At 46.1% G+C, this 12,749-nt stretch overlaps 1 protein-coding gene across 5 annotated transcripts in view; it reads left to right on the forward strand.

The window, feature by feature from the left end:
- NHEJ1 (non-homologous end joining factor 1) overlaps positions 1–7,987 on the forward strand; it is a 137,655-nt gene extending 129,668 nt beyond the window's left edge. For all 5 annotated transcript variants that reach the window (XM_007501701.3, XM_056807210.1, XM_056807212.1 and 2 more), the window contains exons 6-8: positions 6,202–6,319; positions 6,875–6,993; positions 7,518–7,987. In XM_007501701.3, the coding sequence (XP_007501763.3) occupies positions 6,202–6,319; positions 6,875–6,993; positions 7,518–7,592 (312 nt within the window). In that variant the 3' untranslated portion in view covers positions 7,593–7,987. The remainder of the gene's footprint in view (positions 1–6,201; positions 6,320–6,874; positions 6,994–7,517) is intronic.
- The last annotated feature ends 4,762 nt before the right edge of the window (positions 7,988–12,749 follow it).

A 12,749-nucleotide genomic window follows, 5' to 3' on the forward strand; every position in this document is an offset into this window, starting at 1 on the left:
GGTATGACCTTGTGTCTGAATCATTTATATTTCATAGATGTGAATATGCTTGGAATGCTACACTTTGTGTCTCCATAAAAATTGTCTTGTCTATGGTTATGTGGGGTTTTTGTCTGTTTATTTATTTTCCCTGCCTTTTTCTTGACTTTCACTTATATTTTAAAGATAGGTTCTGTTCTCAGGGAAGATATGGTACTCTCTTAAACTTCAGTTCTTCCTTGATGCTATCTATCCTTAGCCTTATTTCTGGGTTTCTGCAAGTTTCTTCAAAGTAATATGATGGCCTATGGGCTGGGAGCTCTGAGAACCACCTCCCATTGCTGATTCAATCACCCTCAGCTTTTGGGCTCAAATTCTAGCCTTAGGCTATGGCCAGGGGCTTTTGGTCTCATTTCAGACTTGATTAGGTCTGGCATACCGAGGAATGCCTTGCCCTGGGGCTCCACCTTCAGCTTTGGTAAGGGTTAGCTAGATCTGAGCTTCCACAGGCCAGCACCCTGGGGACTGTTTTTGCTGGGGATCCAGGGGCTTAGCTCTGGGTTTACATTGTCCCAGAGTACTGCACAGACTTCCTCAAATTGGGATTTAGGTACTCACTACAAGCTCGAGCTGGGGCTCCTGGCCTTGCTCTGGGCTTACACAGAGCAGACCCCTAGTACAGACTGCCTTGGGCTGGTACTCTGGACCTTACTGCAGGTTTACTTGGAACTTTACAGGGTGTGCACTGAGTTTTGCTGCTATTGGCTTAGGTAGGGTCTCAGGGTCTGGATGTTGGCTTGGGTCCAACTTCAGAAACTGGAACAGTATGGGGTAGGGAGGGCTTGCTATTAGTTTGCTTCGTACTCTTTGTTGTAACTTCCTACTGACTATGCTTCCCTCTCGCCCCTATTGACCAATGGGCTCTCTGCCTACCTTTCAAGTTTTTCTTTGCATAAAAATTGCTTCACTCCATCTCTTTGTTGGTTCTTTCACTATAATATATGTTTTGTGGCATTATTTTAAGATTGATTGGAGAGGATTCCCATGATGATTTCGAGCTTTCCCTGCTTCAATTCTGCCATCTTGGCTCTGCCTCCCCATGAAAACAGAGATTTGAATTTTAAATAAAAATGGTCCCTGTCCTTATAGAGCACACAGTTTTAAAGAAAGTTCTCACATATTCAGAATCAGAAAAACTTACTCTGTCTGCCTTGTGAGAAGGATGGAGGCAATAGTGTCAAACCTCCTATACCTCAGGTAGTACTATTTACCTATTTGAGAAGACACTTTTGATACTTTGTCTTGGGTACCTGGACCTACTTTCTTGTATTTCTGTATGTGTTGGGGCAGTATCTGATTTCCCTTAAAATTTACAAATTAGTAATTGCATTGATAATTTATGTGATTGGCATGAGCCTAGGGTAGCATTGATGAGGGCTTGGCATGTGTGCAGAGCCAGCACTTGGGGAGCTGCTCCATCCCCCCTCTTCCTAGTGTTTGAGGACATTTTTTGCATGTCCTCTGTCCTCTGTCCAGCCGCCCAAAGCAAGCACTTCTTCCTTCCACTCTCTGGGGTAATGCAAGGGCTCACAGGCAGCTCGTAGTTGAAATTTGGGCACACAATCTCTAAACTGTTCACCAGCACTGGCCTAGGGTATCTCTAGGATACTTTTGATTGGGGCTCCTGTTAAGCCTATGGATCGTCCCTTTAATAAAGCCTTTAGTACAAAGGGCATTTACTTTGTGTCCTAGAAGGGAAGAAGTTCTTTCTCTCAAAGAAAATCCCCACTTTCATGTTTGTCAGGGTGGATTCCCCACATCTTAGGATTTGGAATTGGAAAATATCTTAGAGTAACAGCAATATTGTACAAGGATTGTCTGTGAAAACTTTGCCACTCTAAGTAATGCAATGATGTGGGACAATCCTGAAAAACTTATGATGGGGAATGCTATCTATCTGCAGAGAAAGAATTGTTGGAGTCATCTTTCACACCAGTGTATTTGTGGTTTTATTTTGGGATTCTAGTTATGTATATGTGTGCTCTTACAACAATGACCAATATGGAAGTGTATTTTGCATAACAATAAGAATAAAATTAAAAAGAAAAAGGAAAAAATCTTAAAGATCAATCAACCTTAGTGTCCAACCCTCTCATTTTTGGCTTGAGTAAACTGAGGCCCAGAGACAGGAAGTAATTTGCCCAAGGTTATAAAGATAATAATAAAGAACTGATTCTACATTTTAGTTCAGTTCATGGAGTCTAAATCCAGTGCTATCCCATGATACCTCTCAGCCATTTTCTTCATTTTCCCTACTTCCTATTTGAAAGTATGGTTTGAGGAAACCACAGAAAACCATAGAAAACATCAGTTGTTTTCTCTTCCCTCAGAGTAATTAGAGGCAGGTGCCATAGTGGAAATTGTCTTCATCCTCAAGCAGGAAACTCCTTAACTCTTTTAGGAAGGAATTGAGGAAGGTTTGCACCCTGAGCTCAGCTCTTATTGAATTTTCTAACCAACCCTATAGGAGAAAAAAGTGGAGAAGGGCATCCCTTGTCCTTGAGGAGGCCACAGGACGGGAGTTCTTCCTTGGATATTGGCTGTGGAATGTTGTGACTGTCTGTATTGGGTCCTTGGGGGTTGTGCCAGGACTAGAGCAGGAGGAGAGATTGCTGGGGAGGAGGGAGAAGCTGCTCAAGGCTGAGACTGAGTTGGGTTTTTCAGCTGGAGAACTCCATTTGTATCTTCTTTTTTTCTTTCTTTGTCTCTCTTGCTTGAAATATTCCTCTCCCCATGATTTTTGTAAATAATATAATAGAGTTCATAACACCATTCTCTGTGCCATATATTATCCAGCATCCTGAAGGCAACCTTTCTTAGGACTCTAAGGAAGCTCCAGGGAGAGTAAATTCTTTGGAAATTTACTAATTGGATTGGAATTAGTAATTAAAAGTGGTTCTGCTAAAGGCAGAAGTCTTTTCAGTGGAACCCCTGGAAATCTTCACTAGCAGGAAAGGAGTCTAGAAACCAGTAGAGACTGGGAAAGACTGTTGAACAGTAATAGAGTTGGGATCCTTGGATAGGGAAGTGGACTTGAATAGAGGACTAGAAGGGGAGGTAAGAGATACTATAAGATATAAGTATCTGATTTTCCTTTAGGCTATTTTACAATAAAGCTAGGTCCAGGGTCCTGGAAGGATTAGAAATGGTGAAACATATTTACTATTGAGCACTCCTAGTGTTCACACTTAAATGGGGATTAAAGGATATGAGGGATCCTAGGTGAATTGAGGAGGTAAGGACTCCTTAGAAAATGCTGAAGGAAATGAATAGGAGAATCTTGGAGAAAAGAGGGGTTGGCACTCTATAACCATATTAACATTAACTGGGAAGTAGGCTGCACTTGGCAGCCGACTGTATTTGTGGGAAGAAGTAGTGTATAAAAATGAGGAGTGGAGTATTCATGAGATGCTGAAGGTAATGCTGTCTGGCTGAGGTAAGGTGCTTTCTCTCCTTTCTTCCCCTCCCCACTTTGGGCAGTGACCCGAATTGTGACTGGTACACTTTGCTCCTTGCTCAGTCATTCTCGAGGCAGGGGGCACTGCTGTTTGCTTTTCTCTGAATCCTGACTCCAGCATTCTCCCTTTGATCCATACCGATTACCTCAGCCAAACTCCACTATTGTCCTGCCTAGAAAGTTAATGTCTCTTTCCTAGGCTAAAACTTCTGCTCTCCCTCTTGCCTAGCTTGTTCTTTAGATGATGTCCGAGGAGTCAGTGATGCTAGGTAGAGGGTCATATAGAAGTTAGGAGTGATGCTTAGAGTCTCCTCCTGGTTACCAGATCTATGTTTTTGTCCCCTGAAGGAGTGCCAGATTGACCGGGCAGCTTGTCTTTTTGGTGGGATTTCTCATTCAGCTAGTCAGTGGTATAGCCAAATGACCGTGGGCATATGCTTCCAGAACAGCATTCGTGTATGTGATGTAGGGTGGTTGGTGGAGGAATATAGGGAATTGGTTAACTTATCAGCTGTCTTTAAGGTATGAATATACTGAGCTCCTGAAATACACCTCTAACATTGTCTCCTCAGGGCCCTCTGGGAATAATCAGAACAAGTAGAAAGAGGGAGAATCCAAAGGGAAAAACCTAAGGCAACAATTGCAGAGCTAAACTAGTAGCCTTAGCAAAGGGGAGGAGGAAGGGCTAGTATGTAGGTTATGGGTTTGGACTCTGGCCCAGGGCAACCCTGGCTTCAGTGGCCTTTCATCTCTGACGTTTGGTTTCGAGGCCAAACACAGGGGCTGGGTAAAGATCATCCTGGGAACCTTTGAGACGGGATTATTGAGGCCCCCAGCAGCTTTATGGATTTGCTTTGCTCTAAGAGGAGGGCAGAGGGAGAGTTGGCTCAAGGGGCTCAACTATTCTTACTAGGTAGGCCTTATCTGTCCTATTTGTTTACTCAGGACAGCCCATGCTAGGGAAACTGTGTGAGAATGACTGAGGCAGAGGTTATACATACTGAAAATTATGGAGAACTATGGAGATAGGAGGAGAGGCCAGCCCTCTGTCTCTTAGATAACAGTACCTTTTTGCTGCAAAAGAGTACCCCTTTGTAGGGAGGTAGAAGGGAGGGGGGCAGAGGCCTTGGCCTAGGGAAGAGGGTGAATTAGGTCTAAAATAGGCATAGCCTAGGAATTCCCCTTCCCCATTTCAGTGCATTTCCCAGGACCCCTAGAGGCAGGTGGCCAAGGGGAAAGGCTCTTAGTGTGAGTCTAGGTCAAAAGCAGGGCTTGGACTCCAGGCTTGTTTCCTAATCTCTAACTCAACCATTTAAAACCACCTCTGCAGTGAAAAGTCCAAACCTGATAGAATCATACTTGGTGGGAGGGACAATTGGCCAGAGTTTGTGTGGGTGGGTGGGGTTGGGGTTGGGGAATGGAGGTGAGAGAGATGCTGTATTTCCTGGTGATATCTCATATGTGGTTCCTCAACTGCCTCTACTCCAGAAGGAAGTTGGATAAATTCCAAGAGATAGAGCGAAGTTTTTGATTCAGGGAGGGTCACTTTGCCTTACTTTGCCCCATTTCCTTTCTATGCCCAGGCTTGGTTCCCAGGATCAATTATCCTTAGCACAGAGAATTTACTCACAATGCTTACTGGTTGGCCAGATCCAGGATCTCTGTCCTGGGTCCCATGTGAGGTGGTAGTTAGTGTGGCTGCCCCAGAGGGCTTTGGCAATTTGGCCAGGAGCCACACTATGTGTGCACAGCTGCAAATGCAATAGCTTAGGGCCTTGCCAAGGATTTGGAGCTACTTGTAATATTGGTAGGTGGGGTTGTATTCCAGAGATAGCTAGGCATTAACAAGAGAGCTATTAGGGACCCTGATTTAATAGGGGAGAATTTTACCAGTCCAGGAAGAAGAGAGGACTTTGTATATGCTTTTTCATCACCTCTATCTCTACTACTAGTCTGTTTTATATAAGAATAATCATTCGCTTACATTTGGATAGTACTTCACAGGTTACTGTTAAAGTTCTTTCTTCACACTTTACCTATAAGATAGGTAATGTAGAGTTTGAGACGTTCAGAAAAGGTGTTGCTTGCATATAGTTACACAACTAGTAACTTGTAGAGCTGGAACTTAAATACAATTCTTTTGTCTCTGGCCAAATGCTGTTTTTCTTTATGTCACAGGCCTCCTTCCCCCATTTCTATCATATCCCTCCCCATATCTATCCCCACAATCCACATTGCTCCTTTCTCCACTGTCCCTACATTGGTTCCTCACTATCTGGCACGGGCTCCTCTCCTTTAGCTTTTACCTTGTCTCTCCATCATGGAGCTTGGTTATGAACTTGAATAAAGTGATCATCTGATTAGTGACAAATTGCAGAATTTGGTCTCCTAAACCAGCCTCTCAGAGATAATCAATTGCCCCAGGCTAGAGGCCCACAGGCTGTGACTGGGGAATATGAAAGTGGACACTCCGAGGAACCTGCCAAAGGAAAAGTTCCAAGTTGGATTCTTTTATCTGGTTGGATCGCAGTAGCATTGGAGCCCCAGATCCCGCACTAGATTAGCATCTTACCTTTCTTCTAGAGAGATGGGTATGTCTCTCCTAGGGTTTGATGGCAGTCCCACAGGTGGAATAGGGGGATTCCGAGTGTCTTCTTTCTGAGGACTCATGCATGTCAATGACAAAAGTTTCATCTCTCCCTTAGAATCTGCTGGAGGCATGCAATGTTAAGGATGGAAAACCTTTTGCAATGAAGCTACAAAATCTCTATGTGACCATCACTAAACAAGAATTCCAGGCAGGACAAAAACGACATGGTTCTGGTGAGCAGTTCTGGGGGATCTGTTCTTATTCTAGGTCTCTAGGGTTGGGGAGGGCACCTGATGAAGCTAATCCAATCCTCCTGGGACATTCTAGGGGATGCCAGAGCCCTTGGCTATGAGGTAGCAAGAAGGCTTTGTTCCTTTTCTTTCTCTACCTGCCTAGCCAGCATCTTTATATACACTAGACTCTGTCTGAATTTTTCAAGGGTCCTTGAGAAGACTGGACATCCCTAGTGAGACTGGGGTCATGGGACTTTTCAAAGCTTGAGAGAACTTAAATTTGTCACCGTTTAGTTGATGCTGAGTCTTGATGCCAAAGGTTCTAACCAACTTTGAAATATTTGAAGGGTCTTTTGTCTGGCATGAGTGAAGACTAGCTTCTGTAGCTTCCCAGTGGCTAGCTCAGTAGATGTGACTCCTGGCAACTGCTATGAGGGTTGTTTGGGATTCAGAGCCAATCGCTCTGACCAGGCCATGATGATGAACCTATTACTGCCCAGTTGGTGGGAGGAAGACTTCTTGACCTTTTGTCCTGTTCAATCTCTCAAATTACAGGAGACTCCCAGGCCTCTGATGGGACTTCTTCCCATGACACTGATGTTAGACTACTGAACCAGCAAGAACAGCAATCTTTCTCTGCTCCAACTCTGTCTGTGACTGAGACATTGAATATGGTAAAAATCAATGGAAGCCTGGAGTTTTCTTGAGAGAAACCCTCAGGATTCAGGAAATTAGTACCTAGAATCCCCCTAGTTCTTGCCCCAATGATGTTTGTACCGTGTTGACTTTCTCTTTTAAATGCTTAGGGATTCCTGCTGTGAGTCTGAAGACTGGATTTCTGGATGGAGAGGGCCATGCAGCTCCAATATCCTGTATTCTTTTCTGACCTGATAACCTAACCAATGATTCTCTTACCCTTCTATTACATCCTTCTATCTCAGCCCAGATCTTATAAAGATCATTTCCCATGAGAAGAGAAGGGAATCTATTTTTTTTTTCCTGTACCTGTATACAGAGAGCATCATACAACATTTTCAGTGTAAAAGAGTTAGTTACTTACTTTAAGATGAGAAAGGAAAAATAAGAAGACCCTGAAAAATAAATGTCATATCTGTGACTCTCTTAGAATGGAAACCTGGGAGGTAGAGAGGAGGGTCTAGATTGTTTCCCCTCTAATTTGAGTTCCATTCTCCTCTAGGATACTTCAGGTCCAATTCAGAGACCTCATCTGTCCAAAGCAAAGAGAAAGAAACCAAAGGGACTCTTCAGCTGAACTGAGTTCATCTGCTAAGGATAACTCTGGAAAGGAAATTCTGTCAACATTATCTTGAAGAGATCTTCTGAGGTGAAAACTCAGACCTTGGACAAAGTCAGACAAGACTGGAGCTATGGATTGGGGTCCCACTGTAAGGTTTGTGTTAGTAGGCCATGGAATGGACACTTTGGCAAAGAGACCTTTTTAGTGAAAATTGATTGAGTATATTGATGATCATTCTAGGTTTCCTGACCTGAGGAAGAGTCTGAACCTAGGGAAATATTGAACCTATTCTCTGTAAAGTCCCTTTTGCCCCCAGGATTCTCCTTTAAACTTTGTATATCTACATTTGTGGTGGATTTACTAGAAACACAACAACAAAAATAAAAACTTCCAAAACTCTTGTGCCATTTTATGGTAGTATTAACCTACTTCTGTATTTACATCAAACTCAATGGCAAGTCCCTACTTCTTCTAGGGGGCCTGTGGTCATTCACTTGGTCTGAGTATATTAAAAACCAAACCAAACCAAACCCTGAAGTTCCCAGATTTTGATCCGTTCATTCATAAATCAAGCAGTACCTCTTTTCTCTTCTCTCCTCTCCACCTTCTTTCTTCCATATACATGCAAGAGATTCCCATTCCATCTTTCATACCTTGAGCCTTCAGCTCAGAGACCTTCAGTTTCTCTTACAGTTTTTCTTCTGTGACCTAAACAAAACCTTCACTTTCATCTGGAGTCATTTCTAGAACTGACCCAAGACATGGCAGATTATAATTATCTTTTCCTCTTACTTTTGCTCATCTTCCTAGCTTGTTTTCAAGGCAAAGATCATAACAAGTTAGGCTGTAGACAGCCCTAACAGGATCCTCCTGTGCCAAACAATGCCCGAAGAGGCTCCAGGGCCGCAGGGATGATTTGGAGCTTAGGCCCCTTCCTTCGTGTCCTCCCTCCCTCCCTGCCTCCCTGCCTCCCTCCCTTCCTTTCTTCCTCCCTTCCTCACTATTCCCCAGGTAAAGTGCCTACTGTGGGACCTAGAGAAAGCAGATGATGGGGAACAGCCCAGTGGCCAGAAGGGTTGCTTGAGATGACCACAGTAACTGGCATCTCCACCAAAAGGGAGTGTGAAGTGACCCAGCTCCTATGGAAAGAACCAGGAGAACAAGTGGGCTTGGCTGGAGCCCCATGAAGGTTCTCCTGGGAACAAAAGCCTAACTATTGGGCATTGGTCTAGGGATGGGAGCCTGAGAGAAGGTGCTGGGGATGGGTGGGTGCTGTGTGACCTTATCGGGCTCCTCCTTGTCTTGGAGCCCCCAGCTGTCCCTCTGCTGGAGGTCCCAAAAAGGGTTTCCCAAAGGAAGACCCAGACTCTTCCCCCTGATGCTGCCATGCTCAGGCCTTGGTCTGCTCCCTGCTCGCACCCGTCTGGGCCTGTGTAAGAACTGTTTGTTCTCACATGTTTTCTGCAGGATTTAGGGAGCTCAGTTGTGAGGAGCATCAGGCCCTGGGCCACATGGGGAAGGGGAAGAATTCCTAGCCAGGTAGGGAGGCCGACCACAGTTGTCTCCAAGGACCCTGCTGGGCCTCTTGGGGAGGCCCTGCCTCCTATTCTCCACTTGGAATGTAATGTCACTGGGCCAGGGGCCCCGGACCCCTGGGCATCCCTAACTGGAGACCTGGGCTCAGCCCAGCCCAGCCTTTCTCCGTTCCTGCCCCTGGATCAGCCCCTCCCCCAGGGCCCCAGCCTGGCCCAGCCTCCACCCCAGCTCTCCAGGCACATAAAAGGGTCGAATTCTCGTGGCTGCTCCATAAATTTTATTCCGTAAATATTAGTTTTCCCTGTGTTTAATAAAGCAGCGGCCCACCTCCCCGCCCACCCGCCCTTTCCCCGGGGCCGGGGCTGAGGCTGGGGCCAGTGGTGGGAGAAGGGACTCTTTCAATTGCTTTGGAGTATTTTTAGAAAAAAAAATAATACAAGGTGGTTTACATGAGCAAGCCAGCAAACCAGGAGCAGGACTGGAGACCTCGAGGAAGTGACTGCCGGCCTGACCTAAAAGTAGGGAAATAGCGCCACCTGCACTGCAGGGTCAGCCGGCGGCTGCCTCCGGCTCCCCTCCCCCAGGGCTAGCGCGGCGGCCTCAGACAGGGAGAATTCCTTCAGGAAAGTGGCTGGGCATCCCCTTCTTTCCGCTGCTTCCAGGAGGGCTTCCCCCTCCGTGCCCAGGGAGGGGCGGACAGCCCATCCTGCTTTAGCCAGCCCAGCCTGGGTGCTCCCTGCTCTCCAGTCCTCAGGATCTCCCCTCAGAGCTTCCCCCAAGGAAGAGGCAGGCCACACAAGAATGGGTGCCCCGTCCTTCGGGGACTCTCCTGCCGGCAAACCCTTGGGGGCTTCCCTTTCTCAGCCATTTCACGGCTGTCCTTCCCCAAATCCCTTCCTCCTTGGCCTTGGTGTGCCTTCAGACTCGGTGTGGGCACACTGATCCCCTTGCGTAGCTGCCCATCTGCCTCAGTTTCTCCAGCCGCCTCTACATTAGTAATATCGATTCCCTAGAGAGCAAGCCAACCCCTCTCCGATCAGAAGCCTCCTGGGATGCCCGAGGCCCACTCCAGCCGGGCTGTGTCCGATCTGGGTTTATAGGGACGTTGTCTCTGCCCCATTACCTCGACAGCACCCAGCCAAGTCTCCTGCTCATACCGGACAATGAATAAGTGCTCGTTAAATCAGAGAGCGAAGCGGCATCTTGTCTTGTGCTTGGAACTCCACTCCTCCGTGCCGCTGCCGCCTAGACTCCAGGGACACAGAGACTCCACACATTCCCAGGAGCTTTCGTGGATGGACAGCCTTCCGATCTAGGGTCCCTGCTAAGATGGAGGCTTTCACACGCTGCCAGCTCTGCCTAGGATTGGGCTCTCCGTCCACTGTATGGATGGGGAAAGCTGAAGGTTCAGTGGGAGCAAGACCCAAGGGCACGTGGCCCTCAAGGAGGCAGGGATCCCAGGCCTTGGTACCATCCTCAGCCACAAGCCTCTTCGGGGGTCCTTGCCTCTGCCGTGCTGAGCCTGGCGTTTGGCCAAAGAGGAGAATCCAAGAAAGAAAGGGGATGAGACGGTGGTCTCTGACGGGTTCTTCCCAGTGTTGAAGCAGCCACTCTAGGACGCTGTTGACTGAGACCTCTAGGATGGGTGAGGAGGCTTAGGAGACCCCAGCTCTGGGATGAAGCATCAGAAGTAAAGAAGGCTCGTGCTTCCCAGAAGAGCTGGAGACGTGCCTTTGCCAATGATACTTTCTCCCTCGTGAAGTCACCCTTCTCTCCAAGCCATGAGGTTCTCCCTTCTAGTGGGCCGGTCCAGGCCGCCTGCTCCATATTTCTGTATTCCTTGGATCTGTGGCTGGCCCGGACGTACCAGAGAGCCCCACTCTGAGCCTTTAGGTCAGCTAACACGGAAGAACCTGCAAGAATTTTGGTGTCTACAGTAGAGAGTACACGAAGCCATGGGCTACTCTTGGAAGACTGTACTCAAATTATTTGTCCTCTCAGGTCAGCAGGTAGAGGAGCACCCTTTATACTCTTCCTCTCCTCACTTGGGGGCCAAAGGCAGCCGTAGGGTCCGAAATGGGGAGCAGGGCTTAGGGGCTGCTGGGGCCTCCCTACTGAAATCTGGGTGTTGTATTTACTTTTTCATATTGGCAGCTGGAAGGGGAAGCCCATCCCAGCTCGGCATTGTTGTCTAACATGGTTAATCAGATCCTATAATCCTGCTGTGGAAATATTGGGCCTCACTCAAAACAATAGAGACCAAGAATATTGTGGTTAAATTTCAACCAGTTGCCTCCCTGGCCTGTTTGCCTAACCCCTACCTCCCTCTCCCAGGCCAGAGTCCTCCTGGCTTTATGGACCCCTGATAGGATCGACAGCCGGTCAGAAATGAGTGAATGGAGAGGGGAAAAAAATGAAAAGCCCATTTGTAACAGAGCACTGACAAGAAAGCTAGAACTGTTACGGACTCAAGGGTTGGAAAACATCTAGCTGGAACTAGAGTAGAGGAATGTAGGTATAACATTGGCAGGACAGAACCCATTGTAACACCACTTCCAGTTGTTTGGTTTGGGGGTTTTGGTCATGTAAAGACCATGGCAAATAAGCAAAAAAGGCTAGAGGTTTTCATTAAAACAGGATTCTGGAAGAACAGCACTGTCAATGGTCACTTAACTCGATTAAAGCTGATTCCAGAGTAGGAGGAAAGAGTGCTGATTTCACTTCTACTACTGAAAATTTTTCAGGAGAAAGGGTGGGACTCAGTCAGTCCCCAAACCAGGCTAGTGATGATTTTCCTATTTCATTGCAATATAATACAACAACAATAATCTGCATAAACATAAGGGTGAAATTATTGTGGCAACCCAAGATGGTTAGGGCATGCACTCGGAAATGTTTGTCTAGTAGTGGTGATGAAGTGGCACTTGCCTGTCCACATTATCCTGATTAGTGTCACAAGGATGGCAAGATCATTTGCATGATTAGTCTATCAAGACAAAAGGTATAGACCGCTTGAGAAAGAGCAATGGAAAAAGGAGTAGATGTTCTTGCCTTTCTACCATAGAATTGAAGATGTGCTTTTAGGATTAAGAAATAAAAAAAGACTTTTGGAATCAAGATTTTCTCTGTCCAGATAGAGTTATAAGAAAACAAGTTCTTTAAACATAGAGTTACATGTAAGCTTGAGCTGCAAATGGATATACTGTAAGAAGGAAAAGAACTGACTGATCTTTGCAATGTCTATTTCAGGCTTTGAGCCAGGAGGAAAAGGCAAAGAAAGTACCTGTGCAGGGCTCTTTTAAGGGACAGAAAATATGTTGTCTGGTGGGACTGACTCTAAGCATTGCCATCACATAAGCAAGAAGCATTGAACATTGAGAGTTGCCATGATACTTTTAGAAATGGCAACCAGGTGACCAATGCAGTGAGAAACCAATACAAGAAAAAAAAAGTTCCCAGCCACAACAGTGTCTGCAGACTAGAACAATGAAAATAAGCCTCCATTTTTAGAATATGAAAGAGTATTAAACTGCCAAATGCAATCAGCATGTACCCATTTTCTACATTATTTACCCAAGACTACTACTTACCTCCAGCATCATTTGCACTATTGGATAATTGTCCAGAGCAATTTTT

Source organism: Monodelphis domestica, chromosome 8 (assembly GCF_027887165.1).
Source record: "Monodelphis domestica isolate mMonDom1 chromosome 8, mMonDom1.pri, whole genome shotgun sequence".
In the NCBI taxonomy this organism is placed as follows: Eukaryota; Metazoa; Chordata; class Mammalia; order Didelphimorphia; family Didelphidae; genus Monodelphis; species Monodelphis domestica.